Source organism: Typopeltis vanoorti, chromosome 7 (genome assembly GCF_054136105.1).
Source record: "Typopeltis vanoorti isolate ZY-2024b chromosome 7, IOZ_Tvanoo_1.0, whole genome shotgun sequence".
Lineage (NCBI taxonomy): Eukaryota > Metazoa > Arthropoda > Arachnida > Uropygi > Thelyphonidae > Typopeltis > Typopeltis vanoorti.
In genome coordinates, this window is record NC_143555.1 from 53,578,225 (window position 1) to 53,604,417 (window position 26,193).

Consider the following 26,193-nt stretch of genomic DNA (forward strand, 5'->3'; position numbering starts at 1 on the left):
GCTGCCTACCGTTGGCACAGAAGAAAATGTACCCTGCATTGTGGCACAACATTTTTTCAATCTTTCTGCGTCCAGTCCTATTGTTCATTATACCACTATCAAGAAACTTTCCGGTTCTTATAAGTTCTAAGTCAATTGAGGATAATGGATTGCTAAAGGGATGCTGCAGTGTCTGTATACTAATGCCAGAAGTATCAGGGACAAGAGGGGATTAGTTGAGGAGAATCTGAATGTGAAGTATTGGACCTGGTAATAGGATCAGAAGAGCTATCCATATGCAAGGTGGCCACATTGCTTCCAATTGGCGAAATTGATAATGCGGTCTTGAAATGGGAGATTATAAAACATAGGGAATATTATTTCAAGAAACATAAGCTTTCAACATAATCACTACAAGGGAAGTAATTATGTGAAGATGAAGATGTTAGACGTGCATGGGGTATATTTAAGGAGCACCTAGAGGAAGCTATGTTAAATTGTATACCAAAATTAAGAAGGGTTAATCAGCTAAGAGTTTGATGGATGAATAATATCATTAAACATGAGCTGCAGAAGAAAAAAAAGCTGTGAATGGTATATAAAGAAAAATGTGACCAGCATATTCATGAACAGTACACGTTTCAGACAATAAAGGTGACCAGCGTGATAAGGAAGGCAAAATCAGATTATAAGAAGAATCTAGCCAAACAGTACAAAGGAAATCCAAAAGTGTTCGTTCGTTATGTTGCAGGCAAGAGGAAGAAAGACTGTGGATGATCAATCTTAATGAGTGATGATGGTCACGAAGTGAGAGAAATAGATCCTAGTGAAGTTACTGTTCTAACATATATGAGAGAGAATAATGTGGTAAGAGAGATGGATGGAATAGGGGTTCTTATGATATTGCAGAATCTCAATATAAATGCATTGATATCCCATATAATCTATCAGATTATATGGGAATATCAGCTAGTATTTTGCAAGAATATGCAAGGGAACTCTCATTGCCTCTGACTAGGCCCTTTAATTTAAGTCACAGCTCTGGTAAAGTCTTATTTGTTCATGCAAGCCCTTAAATATATAATAAGAAACTGTCACCTCTTGGAAGCAAAAGGAATAATCGGGTATTAAATTAATAACCAGAATTTTAGTGGAGAAGATTTCACCTGAAATGTTACAATACTGCTAGCGAGTGAAAAGAGTGAAAAATAACTCCGTTTCACAAGAAAGGATTTAAGATTGTAGTAACAAATTATGGACAAAGCAGTAGCTCAGGAGTTATGGTAAAAGTTCTGTAAAAATTGCTGAGTAAGAGAATTCAATAATGGGCGGATGAAAACATGAAACAGTATGAGGGGTAACATGGCTTTGTAAAGGATCGGTTATGCCTTAGTAATTTACTAACATCAAATAATAGGGTGAGAACTGAGTTGGATAAAGGAAATAGCTAAACATCGATACTGGAATTTGCACAGGTATTTAACAGAATACCACATGTATCTCTCAAGCATCCATTCATCATAACTCAGTTACACTGAATATACAATTCGTGTTCAAAAAAAGACCGAACGTTTGCTATAAAGACTTTATTGCTCATTTTACAACATTTTAAGCACTGTCCCATTCAAAGTATTCCCCTTTACTGGCAATACACTGTTCCTAAAGTTTCTTCCATTGGTGGAATGCTTCCTGGAACACACTTTCTGTGATGGCGCTCAGTTGTCTTATCGCATTTTTCTGAATCTCTTCTATGTTTTAAAACGACATCCTTTCAAAGTACTTTTAAGTTTGGGAAACAGGAAAATGTCTTACAGGGCTAAGTCCTGAGGATAGGCTGGATGAGGCATAATGCACAATGTCTTTCCAATAAAAAAACCCAACTGACATCAACTGGATCTTTGACAGACTGATCCGTGCTTTTATTAGTTGAGGAGACTCTTTCCCCCACTCACTGCGACGATTGCATCTTGGTTTCAACATCGTAGTCATATTCCCATTTCTCAATTTTTACCAAGTTTGCAGCAAAATATCACACATAAGTTGTTCTTCAAGCTCTTTCATTGTCACATTTATCAGCGTCAGTCACCTTGTCTGACGAAAAGCTTGTGCACGTGACCCCCACTTCAGCAGATATAACTCGACGACTAATGCTCATAGTAGAACGGAAGAAATGGTAGTGTATTTTCAAAACTGCTGCTTAAGCTCTCTCTCTCTCTCTCTCTCTCTCTCTCTCTCTCTCTCTCTCTCTCTCTCTCTCTCTCTCTCTCTCTCCCTCTCTCTGTGCCGGTTGGCGTGCAATTTAAAAAGTTCGATCTCTTTTTGAAAACCGCTCATATATCAAAACTGGTGTATGGAGCAGAATCTATACAAAAGCTGGTTTATTTATTTACCGTTTGGCTAAGAAGAATATATACATATGCCACCCCCACACACGCATGCACACACACAGAAGAAGGGCATAGAGGACAATAAAATATATAAGAGCTATATAAAGGTATACTATAGTGTTTGGTGACACTATAGTCAATATACACATATCAAAATATACAATAAGCATAACACCTAAGTTTGACAGTCAATCAATAGCATCTGTAGAAACTGTTATAAAGTCAGTTAAAGGTCCCATATATTCTCTGTGAGGCCAGTCAAATGTGATATGTTGTATAGTTTGGTTATCCTTACCATAATCACAAGATGAGTTTCGTCTTTTCTCTAAGTAAACTAGGAAGCTCCGTGCCTAACCTTGGTTGGTGCTGACCCTATTTAGGGATGCCCATACTTATCGAGGTAGGTCGAACCCTGATGGTGGACTGTTTGGGTTAAAGACAGTCTGCCAGATTATTGGGGCCTGGCAGGCCATTCTGTGTGCCATGAAATTTTTGCATCGTAGCTATCAGTATTTAAAATCGTTGTGCCGTTATAATAGGTGGGTGTCTTGATTTAGGCCTTTGTGATGTAAAGCTGTTCAATTTTAGAGTGTATAGGAAGCAGTAGATTCTGTCAGATTGTGTTACAATTGAGATTCAGATTGGCGTCATAATTGTGGCTGTGGCGTGTGGCTCAGAACTGGTAACCCATATGATGGAGTAGTCTCTAGTGTTCCAGAAATAATTCGCATTGCCTGATTCAGAACAGTATCAATTAATTTAACACGTGCATTGTTCAGTCAAACAACTGAGCAGTACTCAACTTTACATCAGCTTATGCAAAGTTGAGCAAACGAGGCCCAGAATAGATGTCCATGATGTGAAAGCAGAAGCCCCAATATTGTTCTGGCCTGATTGATTCATTCAATCCAATACCCTTGGAGGGTAATGGATGGCAATGCTGTTTTTTTTTTTGTGTGTGCCTCCGTAGCGCAATTGGAAGAATGACGGTACATTGCGCCCTTCGATTGGAATAGGCCTAAGTTCGATTCTCGTCGCGACGGGAGGAATCTTTATCTGGTCGATTTCAATCGAAGGTGAGTTAGCCGATCTCATACGGGGGTAGCAGGGTTTTTTTCTCCCGGAAACTCGGGTTTTTCATCCCGCATACAGAAAAATCGGCCCTTCAGAACACACGCAATTTACAGACAAAACATACTAGTTGTGGTAGTGGTGGAGGTGGGCGGTAGATGGCGTTGATGGAGATGATTCGTAGTAGTGTTTCGGTGTAGTGGTTGAGACAGTTGTAGGTGTCCTCCCGCGATGAGTCTTCGGACTCCTTGGAGGTGTCAGGAATAATAATAATAATAATAATAATAATAATAAGTTTATGCAGTATGCTATTTTTAGTCCTGAGTTTTGCAGCAATACTGGAGAAATGTCTATTAAAGGAGAGGGTTCTGTCCAGATGCTTTGCATAAAAAATTGTGTGGTAGTATTATTATTATTATTATTATTATTCCTGACACCTCCAAGGAGTCCGAAGACTCATCGCGGGAGGACACCTACAACTGTCTCACCCACTACACCGAACCACTACTACGAATCATCTCCATCAACGCCATCTACCGCCCACCATATGTTCCCATTTAGTGCACTCTTAAGATGTCACGTGTTATTGTTCAAATGGAAATAGCATGTTTCAATCTTGGTAGGGCTAGGAATAAGATGCCACTCTCAAAGATGTGGTTTAGCTTTTGTAGATCACGAGTATGTATGTGCTCAACAGTAAAGAAGTTCTGGTGTCGGGATGTGATGCTTAGGTCATCAGCTTATGCAAATTTTCTAGACATTGTTCTTGGATAGAAATATACAAATTGAATAGAAGAGGGGCCAGAACTGACTTTTGCTGGAGTCCATTTTTAATTCTTCTTGACTTGCTCATATCATCATCATTTATAACCTGTATTGTTCTATACCTGTATTGTTCTATTAGACAGAATAACATTAAATCTATGGGGCATTTTTTCACATTTCATTATATTACAGATCTTATATATCATGCTGTTTCTTTATACGGTATCATATGCGACCGTCGAGTCTATAAAGACTACAGTAGTTATAAGGCGTTTTTTGAAACCAGATATTATATGAATCCTTAGAGCCGAAACTTGATCTTCACAGCTGCACCCGGGCCTGAAACTGGCCTGTTCGTGAGGGAGAGTGTCAATAAGAATAGTACTAAATCAAAAATCAAAAAATCATCTAACACCTGTTTATTCCCGTATATGCGGAGTAGCCGAGGCCGTTTAGCCCTATCTAACTTTTGGAGACTGAGTGGGCAGTTCAGTCTCCACTGGTACTAAATATATTGTAAATAAGTCTTTCTAATAGCTTAAGACAGACACTAAGCAGTGCTATAGATTTATTGCTTTCATATTTATCAGCAGGCTTTCCAGGTTTCAGGATGGCTCTTATCTTCGATTTTTTAAATTCTGCTAGTAATATACTGCTCTGAAGGATATTAGAGAAGAATATTGTCAGCCATACCAGAGACCGATGATTGCAGGAGGATAACAAAGAATATCACCTACCAACCATGAGTGACCCAACGGTCCATTTAGGAGTACGGGAGAGAGAAAGAAAGATATCATTGTATTTGGTACAGAGTTTTTTTTTTTTTTAATCAGCGTGAATATTATCAAATTCAGTTGCTTTACCAGTTTTCATTCCCTGGAGTGCAGCAAAAAGTTCTGATTTGGTGAATGGATTCGACAGATCGGTCGCTTCAGAACAACATTCCTTAGGTCTGGTCAATTCTTTCTTAGGAGAGAGAGAGAGAATGACAATTAAATAAATATGTGTTTGTGTTTATATTTTTTCATTTATTATTTATAAGTACATATTAAGTATGTGTTTTCCTTCCCTCCCCTCTTTCTCTCTTTTTTGGTAATGAAGAAGCCTTGAGAAGAGAGGAGGCAAATTATTTTTTTAATTTTTTTTTTCATTTTTCATATACATTTTCACTTTTCTGCATGTTATTTATTTAATTATTATGATTATTATTTGGTATCTTTAATATATATGTGTGTTTATTGTTCTGTATTTTATATGTATAATAATAACATGAATAGTAAAAATTATATAATGTATTTACAGTATATATATTATTTCTTTCGTTAACTGGATTTAAAAGTATCTTATTTTGTTGTTTAGAATAGTACGGAGTAAACATTATACAGCACAACTGTCATGATATACGCATGCGTCAATTCTCTTCGAACGCTTTAAGCATTTATTGAGGAGCCATATTGCAAATAGAACCTAGGCTGGTGTTCTTGTTCTCTAGTGTTTAATGTAGTCTTATTAAAAAGCTTCTTCTTTTTTTCTTTAGGTATTTGTGCTAGTGACCATAAATTTATGCTGCAATACCTGGTAAGTATAATTCAGGATTTGTTGTTAACTGCGATAATACTGTATTTTAGCTTTCAATATAATTTTGAATATCACTATTTGTATTCTGGTAATCGAGAATTGAATAAACGATCCTTTTAATATTTTACAGCTCTGTACCACTTCTTTTAAAGAACTAAGCTCAAGAACACTTTGAGAACGTAAAGAGAAATTATTAGTTAAACTGAAAAAGTTTCGAACGTTATTAAAATAATACAACTATGGCTTGTGCAACTCTTAAACGGACCTATGACTGGGATCCCTTGCATAGTCCTAATGGAAGATCTCCGAAAAGACGCAGATGTATGCCGGTAATTTTGTCACCTACACCACCTTCAACTCGATCACATGAAGTTAATCCATCGCCATTTGGTGATGTATCGCCGAAGTTAACATCAGGTAATTATGCTTGTTATTCTGATTACACAGCACTTGTGCATTTTACAAAGATATGGCTTAGTTGTTTTCAAAACTTTAAAATTTAAGTTCCGTGTATATTGTAAGGGTGCTGTTACATATTTGGAGATATCGGAAATTGCAATTTTCCAAGATGTAAAGGTAAATAGTGAAATGACCTGGTGTCTGCTGCCCCCCCCCTTCTTTTTGCCGCAAAACATTTCTTGCAAAAGCTGCTAGCCAATTCTTTTGTTCTTTGCATAGATCTAGACGACCTAATATACATCAGATTTTTTCTTTTTATTTACTTTTCAATTATATGTATAAACAGTTGCATAAATTAAAAACAGGAATTTTGTAGTACTTTTTCTTGCATCAAAATCCTTATTAGTTTCTGATATAAAGAATTTCCTTAACAAATTTCTGCATTCTAATATGAGAATTCATTAATTTCCTCATTATATATTAATCATGCATATGGGAGTAAAAGTTGATAAGAGAACAAAAGCATGTTCGGTTTTAAGAAACTAATTCTGTTAGTGCTACCTTCACAAAGTAGGCATGAGGAAATCCCAGTTTAATAAATCATGCATTTTGCAAAGTATGTTAACATGGAGATAAGTTGTTAAATTTTATTCAATGTTAATACTTTCATTCTAACAGGTGTGGGAATTACTAATAATAAATAATATGTATGTTTTGTGCATTTCAGGTATTTGGATGTTTTAAATATTTTTGAATGGACTTTTAATCATTCTTAATATTTTTTGTTTTCTCTGTTAATCTCCTGTCTAAATTCTTCACTTGTGGTTGTGTAACTTAACATATCCATGCACACTTTTATGGGAATCTGTAAATGATTAATTTTGAAAGATTTAAAACATAGCTAAGGCCAAATTTTACTCCTTAAAATAATTGGAACGTGCAGTTTCTTTCTAATGAAAGTTCAGCATCTTGTTTCTATTTCTACTGTATAGATATGTAATATCTATACAGTATAACTGGGGGGACAAGTGTAACTCGTCTCCACTTGCATCATAATCTCAACTCATTTAACCCGTTAACATACAAAGACGTCTGTGACATGGCTTTTGTTTATTGCACCATAATTGATTTTGACGTATCGCAGACGTTACGAAGTTCGCGTCAATTTCAAACGAATTTAGAGTTTAAAAATATTTTATGTCAAAGGGTTAAGCCTGTAGGTACCTTGTGTATATCCTAAATTTTATGAAATTCGATTAGGTTACAGTCTATATAACCAAAGTGATTCTAAGTGGTAATAGCATGCCATATTTACAGGATGAAATTCGGTGTTTTAGATCTCCATTAAAATGTTTTGCAGTTGTTTTGATGTACGACAACTTTGTAGAGGCAGAGCATACAAACTTCATGCATTCGTTGGATTTCTTCATAAGTATTACTACCTGAAAAAATTTGTCAGGTCTGTTATCTCATGCCAAAGGTTATCAGACCTGGGGAATCCCCTTTATATGATTTGCTTGGCTTAAGATTTCCTTACCTCACTTTGATACCTTTTACTATTCTGATGTTCCAACTGACCCATCTGGTTATCTGTAAAAGTTGACCACGTTCAATTTAATTATCCTAACATTGAGATAGTTCTCCTTTGGTTATTTTGACATCAAAATTTAGACCAGCTTCCCTTCTCCAACTTTACAGATCAAGATAGAAAAGGAGCCATACTGTTTGCTATCAATAATGATTTAATACAGGTTGTTCACCAACCCAGCATTCCAGATAATCCTCATCATTCTCCCAGCACTCTGAACCTTTTCTTAATGACCTTTCTCTCTTAATACACCAATGATGTTAGCTTTCCTCTTGGCATGCTGACCATAACCAAGTCGATGTCTTTTTTTTACAGATTGTCCCTCTCCCAGCCATTCTCAGCCTGATATCCTGAGGCAGTACAATAGTGTCAATTGGGATAACCTTCGAGACTTGTCATTTCCATATCTAATTACTGATTTTGTTCCTCTCTTCTGACCCTAGCACCTGCTCTGAACAAATAACAGAAATTATTCTGCCTGGGATGAGTACTTTTATTCCCCATACAACTTCTAACTTGCAACCATTATCCAGACCAATTTATTGTCATAAATTAAAGATGCCAAGAAATAATATTCTTCTTCTTGTCTTCTGAAGTCTCCTTGGTGCAAACTTTGTTTGCTTTCACTTGGTGAAAGGATTAAACCAAGAATATAATTTCTTGGCATCTTTAATTTATAGTATAATCAAGTGGAAAAACTTCCTCCAACATCTCTAATCCAGAGTAATAAGGTGACACCTTTTTAGCCACTTGTATATAGAAATATGACTTCTGCATTACTTCAATCTTGGTCTCTGGATCTGGCTCCCACTGATGAGACCTCAATAAAGGTTGAAACTGGTCTGTATAGTGGACCTTCCTGTAATGCATAGCATTATACATGTTGAAACTGACAGCAAAATGCAAAGCACATCCATAAGGATGTGCTTTGCATTTTGGGATACTAAAGCAATTGGTGTGAAGTCACTAGCTTCTATATACGAGTTGCCCAGTCCTGAAGGTACTTCAGGTGAAAGCTTTGATTGCTTACGCTTGCATTTGGAAAAAGGATTAAACAATGAATATAATTTTTTGTTATCTTTAATTTATAGTATAGCCAAGTTGTAAAACTTCCACCATTTTATTTTCAAAACCTTGTAATGTGCTGGTAACTCATGCTTCACGATCTTCTTTAACCATTATCTTAAAGACTGATCTCCTTGCCATTGTCAGGTGGCATGCAAATAACTTAGTGAATTTTAATGCCATCAAACGGCAGTGTATCTCATTTCTAGGAAGAAAGGCCATACCTCATTTTCACACACTTCTTACAATATTCTGTTTAAACTAGAGTTTCCTCCCTCTTTGGGTTAACTTTCATTGGATAAGTTTTGGCATAATTAGGTCAGATCCGTTGCCTCTTCAGTCTTCAAAAAAAAAAGTTTGGTATTGCTAAACTCCTGACACTTCATAAAGCTCATATCCACCTGACCTTAGAATAGTGTTTGCACATTTGGGAGTGGTGCACCCAGTGTCGAATTTACGTATAAGCTAAAAAAGCTACAGCTTAGGGTTTCGCAATCTACCGGGGCCTCAAATAAAAAAAACAAAGACCAGCTGATGTAATTTAAAATAGTAGGGGCCCCTCTTGGTTTTGTATAGCTTAGGGCCTCAGCAAGTCTAAATCCGGCCCTGGGTTCACCTAAGACCTCCCTCAGAACGCTTGATTGTATTCAAAAGCAAGCAGTTTATCTAAATATGACCTTTCCTTCACTGAGGAGGTCTTGGCATTAGGAAACATCATTTCATGATTCTCTCTCATCATGAAGTCTGAACAAAACCTGCTCCTTATCTCCCTCTTTCATATTCTGCTTTCTTTTCTCCTGCACGTCGTCTTTCCTTAGATTCTCTACCAAACCACTTATCAGACACTTCTCCAGCCACTCTATATCGCATTCTGTTCTGTGAATGACTCCATATCTTTCTATCATTACTATCTGGCCATCCAATTTATCTTCCATTGTGTCATTCATGCCATTATTTTGACTCTTGCTCACATTTATGTTGCTTTTGACAACAATCTTCTAACACTCACTTGCACCTTCCTGCCTTTTTTTTTTTTTTTTTTTATTCAATTTGATGTCTTAAAAAAAAAAAAAAAAAAAAAACTTAAAATACCCTACCTCCATATGAAATAGTCTAATTTACCTTCAGCTGAATAAACTGTGTCTTTAAATATTTTCATAATATATGAAAATGAAGGCTTCAGATTAAAAAACCATGATTTGGCTGTGGTGCAAGTCTGTGCACCTAATCTGGAGTCAGAATACTCTGCCTTCCTAGAGGAAGTGGATGCTGCTTTTGACAGGATGGCAGACATGGAATCAGTCCTGCTAATGGGTGACTTCAATGCACATGTTGAAACAGATGACCAGACATGGAGGGGGGGGGGAACGGCGCCCCTGACCTTAACATGAATGGGTTGAAATTATTGGACTTCTGCTGTACTAACAGCTTGTCCATAATTGAATGCCTTCTTCCAGCACTGACAAGTCCATAAGTATACCTGGTACAGGGATACACTAGAACAAAGGTCTCTGATTGACTTCTTTATAGTCTCAGCAGACTTATTTTCCTCAGTGTTGGACGTTCGTGTGAGAAGAGGGGCAGAACTGTCAACTGACCACCACCTTGTTGGTTGTGCACTCTACGGCTTCAGAAACCAGATGCTACCATCAATGCTGGTAGGCCTAAGCAGCTATACCGCGTGAAAGTATGAGAGTGCAGAGGCAGCTGTCACTGCCTCTGCACTCTCATACTGTGGCAGAAAGCGGCTCGGCATGGCAACAGGCACTGAGAAAAGGACACCTTGGTGGAACCAAGAAGTCCAAAAAAACTGTCCGGACAAAAAAGGAGTCCTACCTAACATAGCTTAGGGTCAGGTCACCAGAGATGCGTTTGCAGTATGCTAAGGCACGAAAAGCTGCTGCTGTGGTAGTAAAGACAGCAAAGCAGAAGGCTTGGGGATCCTTTGGTGAAAGATTAGACTCATCCTATGCAAATGCAAACAAAGTATTCTGGCTGACTATCTGCCGCCTTCGAGGGAGGAAATCGTGCACAACAAGGGCAATTAAGCCTCTGATGGTGCACTTTTAACAACCGAGAATACCGAGAAGGATATCCTCCACAGATGAAGGGAATACTTTGAGAGCCTTCTTAACCCGGGTGGCCCAGCAGTTGTGGACATCCAAGAGGTGCAGATCAGGGCAATGACAACTAGTCTCACAGCAGAAGAGGTCCATTTAGCAATAAAGTTGCTAAAATCAGGCAAGGCTGCTGGCAATGATGAAATTTGGCCTGAAATGCTAAAAGCCTTAAATCGAGACGGTGTTCTCTGGCTGACTCTTGAGTGTGTCAGGCTGCTTGGATATCTGGGCGAGCACCAAAGCAATGGCAGACAGGCCACGTGGAAGGCCAAGGACTCACTGGATAGATTATATCCAAAACCTTGGGTGGACATGTTTGGGAATCCCACCAGAACACCTGAGTTTGGTGGCAGAGGGTCGTGACCATTGGAAGTTTCTCTTGCAGCTTGTTGCCCCCCACAATCCAGTTAGGAATGGTGGGCCTTGAAGATGTATCTATGAAAATATTTAAAATCGCAGTTTATCCATATTATAGACACTCACTGGATAAGTGGCTAAAATTTTTACTTCCATAATGCAGTTCCTGGAATAACAGTGCAATTTTTAATTGGAAGAAACCTTAGTTTGATTCTTGTCATGGTAAGAAAATCTTTGCATGGACTTTCAGTTGAAGGTAGTTAGCCATATTTCATATGGAGGGTTTATTATTATTACAGCAGGATTTTATTATTTTTTTTTTTTAAGATTGCAGAGAATTAAATGGAAAAAAAGGCAGGAAAGTGCAATTGAGCATTGATGAGATCTTTATTAATAAATGGCATGAATGACATAGTGAAAGATATAAAGAGACATGGCAAGATAGTAATGGGGAAGAGATAGTTTGCTTACATGTAGTCACCCACAGAACAGAACATGATAGTGGTTAGGTGTGTTAAGTGGTATTGCAGAGAATCTAAGGAAGGAAAAGGTGCAGAAGTTGAGAAATGAGAATACGAATGAATTTTGTTTAGAAACTTAATGATGAGAGCATCACAATGGTGTTTCCCCGATGCAAAGATTAAACACATTAGTGATGCTGTTAGGATGTAGAGAGGGAAAGTGAAAAATGATTATTTGGCAGGTACAAATGAACTGGCAGTGACAAGTGTGATTTACAAGATGTGCAGGGGGTTTTATAGGCAAATAAGGAAGGCAAGAAAGACTTTGTGCCTACTGCCATGGTATGATAGAGGCAAGTTCAGAAGGACTATAATTGCAAAGAGTTGGTGCACAGGGGGAATGGGATGCAATTTGTTGATGTGTGGAGTGAGATTGATGAACTTATAAGACTGGTTTGCATTTGAATGGATTTGAAGCTAGCTGCATTTTGAAAGTATTGTTAAGAGTTTGGAAGTGAAGAGTCAGGGAAAGTAGTTTTGTGTGATTGGTGACTATGAATTGTTATAGTGTAGAGTGAGTTTGATGGAAAAGATTTATGTAAAATGAATAGCTTGCATATGGTCAAGAGTCTTGAGACAGTTGCTTAATGAGAGTTCAGAAGTGCAGATTTGGGTAACCAGAATGTTTAGCAGATGAGCATAGGCAACCTAGAAATTTGTAAGTGGGAGAATGATTACATGATGCTAAATGTAGCACCCTAGGGTCTTAACATTGGTGTGCTAAGCAACCCAATGTGTAAAGGGAGGTTGTAGGATGAAGGGGACATTGCAGTTAATGTATACTGATGAGGAGTTTTTGGCATTGGTTGGCATAACTTGGCCAAAAGGTTATAGGCATTAATGAAACTTGATTAACTGAAGATACAGGAATAGAACACCGAAGAAAATATATAATTGGGGACATTGATTGGGAAGAGGAATAGTCACAGAGAGGGAAGATAGAATTTATACAGCTGCTGAGAGATGATTGCATGAAGCAACATGTAATAGAGGGGACACAATGTTTGATTGCTGGATCTGATCATTGCATCGCTGAGCTTCCATAGCTCAGTATAGACGAATCCCTTTGGTTAGAAAGACCTGGGTTCGATTCCCGTCCGTGAAGTGTGTGGGGGGGTTCATCCCCCAGAACATGCAAACCAGCCCCGTGAACACCATGGATTTCTCAGGAATATATGAGACCCAGCCATAGGCCTGATTCATCAACTATGTGCCAGTCCCAAGCCTGGATAAAAATGGGAGGGTGAGATAGTACCATATTTGATCTTAAATGGGACTCACGGCTATTGTATCATCATACACTAAAATAAAAATTTTTAAAAAAATTGCATCAGTGAACTTAACAGTAACCAATCTAGCTATGCCACCTCCATTTGGAAAAAGTGATCATGTAGTCTTGACTTGGGAGATTGCCAGACATGCAGAATATTCTGCTAAGAACAGATATGTGGAATTACAAAGCAGATGATTATGACAAACAGAGAAATCTGCTTTCAGCAGTGCTATGGCATGGGAACTTGGATGGGGGGGGGTATGGTCAAGGGGTGTTTTTAAAGGAATATCAGAAGGATAAATCAGGTAAGAGTTATTCATTAAGCAGGAGTTGCAGACAAAGAAAAAGTTGTGGAAGGAATATAAAGAAAAGGGTGATCTGCAGTACAGAGCACAGGCAAGAAGGGTGACCTGTATGGTAAGAAGGCCAAAGATAATTATTGAGAGAAAGCTAGCTGATGAGGTCAAAAGAAATCCTTAAGAGTTTTTTTCAGAATGGCAAGTGATAGGAGGAATGACTATGGAAGGATGACTAAGTGTTAATGGTGGGGAGGTAACAGAAGCAAACCAAACAGTTGAATTACTGTGAGCATTTTGCAGGGAGTATACCATTTAGGTGGCAATGTAGTGCCAGGTGTGACACTAAGGAGAGAAGAGATATTGAAGAAATGGTGTTCATTAGATTGCAGATCCTCACTGCAAACAGTCATAGGATTAATTGATATATTGGCTTTAATAATAAATTTAGTTTAATCCTTTATCCAAGTGTGAGCAAACAAAGTTTGCGCCTGAAAGTATCTTCAGGACTGGGGTAGGGTGGTACAACACCGGGCAACTCGTTGCAAAGGTGGAGCAAGCTAACATCACTCCTATCTCAGTATCTCCCATAATGCAAAACACATCTCCTTGCAGATATATATAATGTTATGCATTAAGGAAAGGGCCACTACCCAGACTAGTTTCAACCTTTCGAAGTCTCTTCAGTGGGAGCCAGGCCCAAGTGGAGATACCAGGCAGAAGCATTAGCAAGGTCATCTCTACCTATAGGAGTTGCCAAACGGTGTGCCACCTTTTTATTAAATTACTCTGGATTTAGAGAAAGATGTTGAAAGTTTATTTTTCACTTGGTTAAACTAATGATAAATTTAGTTTAATCCTTTATTCAAGTGTGAGCAAACAAAGTTTGCGCCTGAAAGTATCTTCAGGACTGGGGTAAGGTGGTACAACACCTTACCCCAGTAAATTACAATACCTTACCCCTTACCCATAAACTTTCATCATGATATATTGGCTTGTGTATGACGAGGACTTGCAAGGGATTTGTCACCCTCTCTGCCGAACTATTTAATTTAAGCATCAGTACTATTACGGTACCTGTGGAAGGCAAGAGGACAAAATAGTCTTATTGCATTATAGGTTTAAAGACAGAAGTAGCAAATTACAGGAAATCGGCATCTCAGCAGTTGCACAAGTGACAATGGAGTTGCTAGACTTTGCGTAGACGTTTGACAGGATTCCACATAGAAACTGTGTTGCATAAATTCGGGCAAATGAGGATGAATATCAATCTGCTTATTTGGATTAGAGGGTAACTGGTGACAGATATCAAAGTGGTTTATTTTGGAGTTGAGTTCAGGAGAAGCATAGGAAATGATTTGACAGGAAATGTTCAGTTGTTTGCTGATGATGATGCTGAACTGGAAAAAGCAATGATAAATGAAGATGATGTAGAGATCCTGCAGGAAGACTTAAATAGACCAGCATTATGGGCAAAGGCAATGTCTGTTAGTTTAATGTGCCGAGTGTAAGGTGATTCACTTTGGGAAGTAGAGATAACGAGTGGTGTACCATATCGATGGAATTGGACTGCAAGAAACTGATGAGGCCAAGGACTTAGGGATAACTGTGGACGGGGAGTAGAAGTTTTAGTGAGCATATTGCAGTGTTAGCCAAAACACATCAGATTACATGGAATGATCAGAATGAATATATGCATAATCACCACCTTTTGAGATGAAAATAGTAGATATATAATTAGGAGAAGTGAGATGAGTAATGCTTGAAGCTAAAAGTTTAGTTTGTTAGTAAAAGTGAGTGAAGTTTGGCAATGGAAGTGAAAATGTATATTTCTGGATATGTTCTCTTTTACTTGACTTTTCATGTAATTGTTCTTTAAGTAAGGTGAAATTGGAAGTGATAGATATACAGGGTGATTCGAAAAGATGGACTCAATTTCGAACGGTTATATTTCCTGAACTATACATCATATGCAAATGATCTACATAAAATTTGAAAGAGGAGGTCCTAAAGTTAGAAATACTACCGCTCCTCTTTCAAATGTGATAGTGACCATTTTCTAATTGGTGCCTTACTTAAGATTAAAATAAACAGTAAATATTTTTCAGCACATGCAAATCAACTGAGATGCAATGTTAACAAATGAGTGTGAATTAAAACAGAAATTGAAAAATATACAACTGTAGGAGAATGAAAATGTTGAAAACATCTGGAATCATATCAAGGATAGCAAAAAGATGGACTCAATTTCGTACGGTTATATTTCCTGAACTATACATCGTATGTGAATGATCTACATAACATTTGAAAGAGGAGCAGTAGTATTTCCAACTTTAGGACCTCCTCTTTCAAATGTTATGTAGATCATTCACATACGATGTATAGTTCAGGAAATATAGCCGTACAAAATTGAGTCCATCTTTTTGAATCACCCTGTACAGTAATGGATTCTTTAAGCCATACATAAATGGAACGTTTACCTTTTTTTTTTTTTTTTTTTTTCAAATGCCTCATCAGTTCTTCCACGTATCAGTACTTGGTCTCTGTCTAGACACACCACGAAGATATGAACTATTAGTTTTAGTCTAGTGGCTGGTCTACAGAGTAGCTGTTTTAAAGTTGTAACCTTAACAGCAAGAAATGTTGAATCTGTTTATGTTGTGTGATAAACTATAAACAGTGCTCGACAGGTTATGCAAAATATTACTTGCCATGAAAAAAGAAAAAAAAAATGTACTCACAAAGACTTCTCCCGATTTTCCGATAAGTCAGTTGGAAGTTCCATAAAGTGGTTAATGTGGATTTGTATTTGGTGAACATTTTCTTTGGGTGAACAACCATTACAAAAAAAAAAGGAGTCAGTATGAGAAAAAATGGGAAGAACAGTAAAAACATTGATTTCTTTTTAGAAAATATAATTTGTTACATTAATTTTTGTTCCTAGAATGACTTTTTATATTATGCATGTTCTTCTGTGTGTTCTTAGTTTAAAAAAAAAAAAAAAAAGGGTTCAGAAAGTTTTTTTATTAAATAAAAAATATTTTGTCCAGTCTGCAGCTAATTGACATGGGTGAGTGAATTTATCAGAATCTGACCATAATTGCTAAATCTTGCATGCAAGAAAAAATTGAAGGTTTGTAAGAGTTCTTGTCAACTCTATGAAAAGTATCCATTATGTGTTCTCGGTCTGGTTATTTATGTCTTGCATGGTGAAAAATGAACGTTTGGTTCTTTCCATCCTGGACATTATTTGAATCCAGGTCATTTTAACTATATTTGTATCATTGTGGACATTGGGAATATATAAGTCCATTATTTTAGAAATACCTACATTCATGCTGAAAAATAACAAGGAGGTTAAAGTAGGATATAATTAGGGAAGAGTCTGAAGCTTCTTGGGTACTGGCAACAGCAAAGCTATGAATAGGATTTAAAGTCACTGAGAAAAGACCACTGTCTTCAGGAAAAATTGATTGGTTGAGAGTACCATGAGTACTTCATCATGGAAGAAGAAAGCAAGGAAATCATCTACCATGATGCAGTGAGTGGCCACAGAGGAATCTGGCAACCAAATTGCAAAGGATCTTAGAAGGCAGGTCATAGCATGGTAGTTTGCTAAGCAGATCTTGTCTAGATCCTACTAAATGCCTTAGGAATGTTAAGACTAACCACAGGTTTCTCCAAATCTTTCTTTTGCGCTGCGTTTGGGGGAGAAATTTGAGCCCTTGCTCTGAAAGCCAAACCTTGAAATAGGCAATGAAGAACGTTTACTACAATGTGGCTCATAAGTCATGAAGGGATTTAAGCATTTAATAACTTTATTATTGTTAGGTGATTTCAATGCAAAAATTGGAGAAGAAATTTATAAAAAATTATTGGAAACCAAACCTCCATGAAGAAACAAATATTAATGGAGAAAAATTAATTAATTTGACACATCCAGAAATTTAATAAGCAGTACTATGTTTACAAGAAAGAACATACATTCAATCAAATAGACCACATCGTAATCAGTAAAAGACATAGAAATTGCATTCAGAATATCTGGAGCTGAGTGTGGTAGTGACCATTTTCTAATTTGTGCCTTAAGATTAAAATAAACAGTAAATATTTTTCAGTGCATGCAAATCAACTGAGATACAGTATTAACAAATGAGTGTGAATTAAAACAGAAATTGAAAAATATACAACTGCAGGAGAATGAAAATGTTGAAAACATTTGGAATCATCAAGAATAGCATTAAAGTCCTATCTGAATTTATGCTCGCGCATAAACCTACACATTTTACTGTGTAAGCATTAGGAACTGAAATCGTACAGAATAGGTTGGTTACTCCTTATTCCTGGAGGTGTCCTATGTCTATAGAGGCGTGTATTCACGGGGCTGGTTTGCTTGTTCTGAGGTACAAAACACCTGAGTTTCAGGGAGGAAAAAAAAACTCTTGCATCCATATGAGACCGGCTAACTCACCTTTCGTCGAAAGAGACCAGGTTCCTTGCATCACTGGGAATCTGACCCAGGTCTTTCTGACCAAAGGGCTTTGTCTATATCGACTGAGCTATGGAGGCTCTAGCATAAAAGTAGCAGCAGAAAATTCAATTGGAATTCAAAGTAAACCACAGCTTAAAAATGGTTCAATGTAGAATATGAATGGGCAGTAAAGAAAAAATATAGTACTCTGCTTAATAACCCAGCTGAAATTCATGCCTCTGAGGTACAAGGAGAACAGCAAGAAAGCCAATAAAAATAATGAAACAACAGAAAAGAAAATTCTTTCATGAACAGATTGAAGAAATCCAGAAATACTTGACCATAAATAATCCCAGAAAATTTTTCCATAAAAACGAAAAAACAGGCCCACATGTGAAAATAACAGTAATCGTCAATAGCAAACAGGTGGAGACAGTACTTTAATAAACTTCTAAATTGTGATGAACCTGCTGTGTCTTTCAAACAGAATACTTGTCAACCAGAAATAATGAAACCTTCCCTACCTGAAGTAGGAGAAAGTATAAAGCTGCTCAAAAATAAGGCACCCGGTTTTGATGGAATAGTAACTGAACTTATTAAATATGAGGTTAATGAATTAACCACTCAGCTGGTAAATTTAATATGGGGTAAAAGAATAGATATCTGCAGACCTGGAAAGAATCTCTAATCATCCCAATTAATAAAAAGGGAAACAAATATGAATGTGAAAATTACAGGGGAATATTGCTACAACTGTCAGTGGGCTACAAAATTTTATCTAATATTATACTAAAAAGAATCTTACCTTAATGTTCTCCCTCAGCTGTTAGATTGTCTGGGGCCTGTTCATATACACCTTTTCTTTTGGGTAACCTCACAGGAGATCATTTGTGTAGAAATTAGCCAGAAATATTAACAGCTGTCATGAAACATGCCATAGAAATGAGCCCGTCTTTGTGAAGCCAAAAATGAAAGGCATTTACATGATGTGTTTTTTCTTAGGTAATAAAAAAAAAAACTCCAGGTTCTTTAAAAATAAAAAAAAAATTATAAAATGCTTAAACCCCCCTTTGTGACTTAAAGGCCACCCTGTATTTAGAGATATAGTTGGCTTTTCTCCAACTAGTGAAGATATGCTGTGTAACCATATTACTTATCTAGTATGCCAGAGCCTCATTTGTGGAAATGCTATTCCATGAGAAAATGGAGTTGACTAAGCTAAGAGGTGCTGTACATTGCTGGCCGTTTAGTAAACCGTGAGTGGGGGGGGGGGGCAAAGCTAAGAATTACAAGCAAATTTTCAGAATGAGATATTGGGCAGTGAGACCTACTTATTCTTCATATCCCATTGTTTTAGTAAAAGGAAGCTTGAGTCATTAGTGAGTAGAGCTACATAACTGAGGAAATTTTCACATAGCCTGTAAGCAAAGCTTGAAAAATGTGCTTGTCGACTCATACATCATAGGTGAGAATATTGACATGTGACAGGTGAAAATTAGAAGAGGAGTTTTGGTTCAATTGGTTGTATTATTTATATAATGCAGATTCTGTTTTGTGTCTTAAATAGTTTTTGTAAGTTTACCTGACTTATTACATCTATTGGGGAATGCTGATTATTACAAATGCAAGTTTTGTCGATTATCACTGGTTTTATTGTAATAGCATATAACCAATGAGAGGATAGGTACACATCAATGTTCCCTCTAATTTTTTGCTGTGCATGTGCACAGAAATTTGTGTGTGTGTGTGTGCAAAATTTGCCTTCTTTTGAAAAGTATGTGAACACCCATACGAGTCACCATACTGATCATTTAAGCAAAAAAGTTAAAAGATTTTAGTTCACTCTTTACCTTCTTGTGTCAATGGGACGTCAGCCAGGTCACCCCAACTCCCCACCATGTTCCCACACACGGCAGTAGCCTCCCCAGTAAACAGTTGGAAATCACGATTCACAAGCCTTGGGCAGGACTCGATCCGGGGACTTCGCGCATGCGAGGACAGCACAATACAGACTGTACTAGATAAGATTCTAAGTGTGTGTGTGTGTGTGTGTGTGTGTTATTACCATCACCAAGTAAGTTGTGTTACATCAATCACAGAGCTAATATAAATATTTTATATGTATTTAATATTGATCTGATTAGAAGTAAAAAAAAAAAAAAGATAACACTAGTGACATTGCCTTTAATTAAATTTTCTAACTTTGCAAATAACTCTAAACATACATAATAAAATATTCCCATTACTAATTCTCATCTTGTGTAGTTCTAGCTTCTATCTCTTTACTTTTTCTCTCTTCTGTCTTTGGCATTCACCCACTCTTTATACACACTATCTAAATTAATTGAATTTCCATATAATTGGTAACTTTTCACTCTCATTAGCATATCCAAATGATATTCTCCTAAATAGTTTCTAAGTTGGTTTTTTATTTGATTCATTAGACTAAAACCTCGCTCACAGTCTGCACTAGATGCAAGGAAGGTTCCTCCTATATCCATCAACTTTGCCATATCACAAAACTGCTCATTTTGAAGATGTAAACAAACTACACGCCATTCTATATGCTACATAAAAATTACACATTTAAGCCACACCCCTTTCACTTTGGCATCAAATCGCTAGCCTCAAATAGGGTTACTGTTAATAATTTATAAGTTTTGTGCAACTTCGAGGATGTAATAAAAAATGCGAGGTTATAGGCTTGTCGAGTTGCCGTATTTTTTAAAGAATTTATAGATTAATGTTTAGGTGGAACTTCTTTAATTAATAAATTTTAATTTCATCTTGAAAATCTAGTGTGTGCGTATTTTTTCTTTGCGCGCTAGTTGTAAAACGTGTTTATGCGCACGGCTTAGAGGGAACATTAGTACACATGCATCATTTTATATTTATAGGGTGCTCAGTTGTAATATAAGGTAACTAGTTAATTGCAACATGGTCACATAAAATAGATCTGCAGCAGTAATTAGCTTATTTCTTACTCAGTGATAGAATATGAAGAAGTTGACGATTAATAGTGGATATTAAAACTAGGAAAGTTGAGAAAAGTATTTATTTATTCAAAATATTTCTTTATATTGATTCCAACCAAGATGTTTTTCTGAGTTGCTACCATATTTTATGACATCACTGGACCTTTGTTGGATATAGACCTAAGGGTTTTACTATGTATTTTTATGATACTGAATGTATTTTTTTTTTTTTTTTCATAAAAAACATATGAAGCATATGATTCAAAACATATGAGTGCTTAAAGCAAAACGTAGTGATTAATTAAAAAAAAAAAAAAAAGAAAAGAATGGCATATACCTTCCGGCCTGGTTGGCCGAGTGGTTAGCATATCTACTTTCCAGCCAAAAGGCTGTGGGTTTGAATCCTGCTATGGACATGGATGTCTGTGAAAATACTAGTGGTGGTGGGCAGTAGATGGAGTTGGTGTAATGATGAGGTTCGCTGTAGTTGGTCAATTGAGTGAGAGTTGTAGAGTAGGTATCCTCCCTCGATGACTCTTTGGACTGCTTGGAGGTGTCACGTAATAATAATCACTTATAAAATATGGGAAATTTTTCACCACACACCGAGTAGTTGACATATTTTCTTCAATATTGGTGATTATATAATACAGGATAAAGAGTAGCATTAACAAAAGCTAAATTGATCAGCTCCAGCTTAAACATTTGACTGTCATATATTAAATAATTATGGTTTGCATGACTGGTGAGCCAGCACTAAATTTTTCAAGCCCTGCATTATAAACAATGCAGAGAACTGACTATGTTATTATTACAGGCGACTCCAGGCAGTCCTTAGACTCATCGAGGGGAGGCCCTAAACATCATGTCCACACAACTATACGACATTCTTAGAGTATCTATTATGCCTTGCCTTGAACTCGCTCACTGTCATAGCACCCACAACAGACTCTGGCAGCTTATTCCACTCATTTACCACTCTAAAAGTAAAGAACCCAGCTCTAACACCCTTGCTAACCACACTCTTTCCCAGCTTCCATAGGTGTCCCCTAGTTATCCCACCACCAGTCCTGATCTCAAAAATATCCTCTGAATTAATCCTATAGAAAACCTTTAGCAATTTGTATGTCTCAATCATATCTCCTCTTTTCTGCCTATCAACTAATTTCTGCAACCCACAAATCTTCAACCTGTTCTCATAAGGTTCATTACCTGCTATCATCTTGGTCACTCGCATCTGGATCCTCTCCACCTCCTCCCCATCAAGAAGAAACCTACGTGACCAAATCTGGGCACAGTAGTCGAGATGAGGTCTTATCAAGGCTCGGTACAGAGATACAATAACTTGCTTGTCTCTGCTCGTCAAAGTATTTTTCAACAACTAAGTGAGTCGATGAGCTGATTTAGCCACATTTTGCAATGTGACCCCTAAACTTCATCTCCCTATCCACCAACACTCCCAAGTCCCTGGCCTCATCAATCTCCTGGAGTACAGTTCCACCAATGTGGTATACTGCTGCTAATCTTTTCATCCCAAAATGCATAACCTTACATTTTGTCACATTAAATTGACATCCATTCTCCTTAGCCCAGAACTCCAATCTATCCAAGTCGTCCTGCAAGATTTTGACATCTTCTGCATTCACTATTGCCCTACCCAACTTTGCATCATCAGCGTACAAATGAACTGTTCCTCTTAGATCCTTCCCTATAGCGTTAATGAACAAATTAAACAGCAGTGGTCCAAGAAGAGAACCCTGTGGCACACCACTAGTGACAGGCCATCTTTTGGACTCTACTCCTGAATAAACTGCTCGCTGATATCTCACCAACCCTATATCCATTCCCATATGTTGTAGTTTACTGATTAGAATTCCATGTTGTATCCTGTCAAATGCCATAGCCAGCTCCAGCAATATCACTGTAAGCCCATTGCCCTTATCAAGTTCAGCCGTCACTATGTTATAATACTTGAGCAAGTTACTGAGGCATGATCTACCCTTCACAAAGCCATGCTGTCCCCCGTACAGTATCTCATTTTCATCGATCCATTCCTGTATTTTTCCCTTGACTACTTTCTATAACACCTTGACAACGACTCCTGATATGCTGATTGGTCGGTAATTTGCAACCATAGTCTTGGATCCTCCTTTATGCATTTGAACTATTTCCCCCCTCTTTCCACACCTTCGGGACTAAACCAGACCAGATACTCAGATTAAACAACATGGTCAAGGGCACTGATAATTCTTTAGCCGCTTCACGTAAGACCCGTGCCGGTATACCATCCAATCCCACAGATGTATTCACATTAAGGTTCTGTAATAGACTATTCACCTCCACTTCATTCTAACTTAACTTTGTCTAATCCTTGTCTTCCTTTAGCATGCTCTCTTACTAGCTCTTTATCCACTTGGATGCTAAATGAATGAATGAGATGGTTTGAAATTTGAGACTTAGCCATATATCATGCTATCTGATACATTTCCCAGTTAGAAAACCTCTTGCTTTTTTGTGAGGTTATCAAGGTGAGAACTTGGCTACTGAAAGAGGTATCGGTGGAAAATAAGTGAAGTATGCAGAGGAATTAAATGGAATAAGCATTAAAAAAAAGCTTTTTGAATGGAGTCTTTCAAGTTGATATGAGAAAATTTTAATTGTGATATTAGATGAGATTTATTACATGACACCTCCATGGAGTCTAAAGACTCATTGAGGGATAGCATATGTTACTCTCTTACTTACTCTCTATCTCCAACACTTAATGAACTCCACCATCTATATAAACTCATTTGCCACCAACTATAGCAAACCGCCACTGCCATCATTACCTACACCAATGCCATCTACTTCACACCACTGCCACTAGTATTTTTTTCTGTAAATTGCATGTATTCTCAAGGCTGATTTGTCTGTATGTGGAATGGAAAACCCAAATTTCTGGGAGAGAAAAAAAACCTTCTACCTCAATATAAGATCGGCTAATTCACCTTCAATCTAAAAAAAAAAAAACATATAAAGATTGCTCTCATCATGACAAGAATCGAACTTAAACCTTTTCCAATTGAAGGATACAACGTCATGTCGTTCTTACAATTATGCTTTTGGAGGCACTTTATATCGTACCAGTAGTTCTATCAAAGTTTCTAGCAATTTTTTTGTTTGGTTGGAAACCTGAACAGTGTTTGCTTTGAGAAAATTTGCAGCAAAGCTAGTAATGAAGTACCTTCTTGACTTCTGTTTAGGAAATAAACTATCATTCACTTTATATTCCAAGCTAAAGATTATACATAAATGCATATACAATGCGAAAGAAACAAAACAAAGATTTGTTGATTATGGTAATCTCTTCATCTTTGTCCAAAAATTTTGGGTGCAATAAGAAGTTAACACCACCTAGTATTGGATGAGATAAAAAATGTTTTTAGCAATGAAAAGAATCAGTTGAACAAATGACATGAGAATGGTAAGTAGACTCAGATATACAGATATTAATGAGCTAAATAAATGAAAGTGTTTTGGAAACAACTTTGAGAGACTTGGTAATTGATTCAGCTGGGCAAATACAGATTGAAGCTCTCTGTAAGGATAGACAAATAAGAACCTCCTCCCCTCCATTGCCAGTTAATCAAGGTAGGGGAAATGTTAGTAATAACTTGCATGTAAAAGTAGCTAAACAAGTCAGACTAACAAAATGTTTTGAAGTTACTAAGAAAGCTTAGAAATGGGAGTACCACAGAAGGAATTGAAAGTCAAAAGGTAATATAGAATTCTACCCGGATATATGGATGGCAGGATGTTTTGGATTAATTAATTTGAATGAGATACAAGTGATAAGCATAGAAAATATTCATGAAGAGTGCAGTTAGGATTACTTTTCAACACTTAAGGCAAGAAAAAGCCTGAAATGGTGATATAGAAACTTTATAGTGGTCATGGTTATGTAATTCAGGAGACTTAAAAGGCGAAATCCAGATGACCGCTAGAGCTTCTATCATAGAGATTTAAAAAAAAAAAAAAAAACAGTTGCAAAAAAATTGAAGAATAGGAAGCTGGATGAAATAGGAGTTGGCAGGCTCAGATTTTTTAATAGTTAAAAAATCATGGGTGAAGTATAATAAAGTACATTATATTGTTTTATTAGTTATAATCGTTTATCGAAAATGAAAAGTTCTCTAGTATAAAATGGAACAGAACAACACTTTTCATTTGTTATAAACTGGTAATTAGAGGCCAGGCTGGGCCCTGTAATTACCCTGTTCTAACCAACAGGCTGCAGGTTCAAATCTTCCTATGGTCATGGATGTCTGTGATTATCATTAGGTGGGAGATGAATTTCATTGCTGTGTGAGACCACCTCCCTGCTTATTTGGAGGCTTGAAAAAAGTTCCGTATTTTGTCTGTAGGACAGAGTTCTCGAATATAAAAATGAAAAGAAAATATAAAATTTATTATTAAAAATGGGGAAAATCTTTAACCCACCCATGGTATGAATGTACTATAGGTTTATAGAAACCTTTCATGGATGGAGCACATAAGAGCCTAGGTAGCTTTATCTGTATAGATAATCCTCTGGATTACAAAGATCCAGCAGGGTTTTCCTCCTACAAAAACACGCTTCAGGAGTAATTACTCTATCATAAGCAATCCCAGGGAAGTTAAGTTACTTAGCTGTAACAAACCACTGAGTCTAGAATTTTATATATATATATATATATATATATAATTTACAATAGTTTAAAAATATAATTTCTAAGACATGTAGTAATTTTTAAGTAATTCACTACAAATAAATTTTTATCAATTTTAATAACTAACTAGGTTTGATTCAGATTTTTCATTAAAACTGAATGTTTCTCTTACATGTCACTGTCTAAATGGCTGACAGCATCTTCAGGAAGATATTTAACAAACAAAAAACTGAAATATTTCTCAACAGCTGTTATCTCTATGAATTGAATACTGGATTTGATAGTTTAATTGCATGTATCATGCACAGTCTACATTGTTTTGTAAACTCTGTGATTACTAGCATAGGAGAGCTCATGAATGTTATATCTACTATTTGATGACTTCTAGATATCATGAAGTAAAAGTCCTAGGTTTCTGTTCATTGTGCATGTATGACATCAGTAGACTTCTTGAAGATACTGTCAGCCATATGGACAGCAAAACATTGTTAAACATTAAATTCAGTGAAATATATTCAATTTTAATGAATAAAAGGCATAAGTCAAACCAGGTTAATTATCAAAATGTAGTAATTGCTTAATATTTCCAAGATTTCATTGTGTGTAGGAAATGCACATTACATTCTATCAGTAAGGAACATTATTTTGCAAAGTTAC

General features: G+C 36.7%; 1 protein-coding gene across 1 annotated transcript in view; it reads left to right on the forward strand.

Annotated features, from left to right (window-relative positions):
- Nucleotides 1–5,635: 5,635 nt before the first annotated feature.
- Nucleotides 5,636–26,193, forward strand: part of akirin — an 80,725-nt gene continuing 60,167 nt past the window's right edge. Inside the window, exons 1-2 of the mRNA XM_090395260.1 lie at nt 5,636–5,780; nt 5,911–6,197. Of these exons, the coding sequence (XP_090251386.1) occupies nt 6,020–6,197 (178 nt within the window). The 5' untranslated portion in view covers nt 5,636–5,780; nt 5,911–6,019. The remainder of the gene's footprint in view (nt 5,781–5,910; nt 6,198–26,193) is intronic.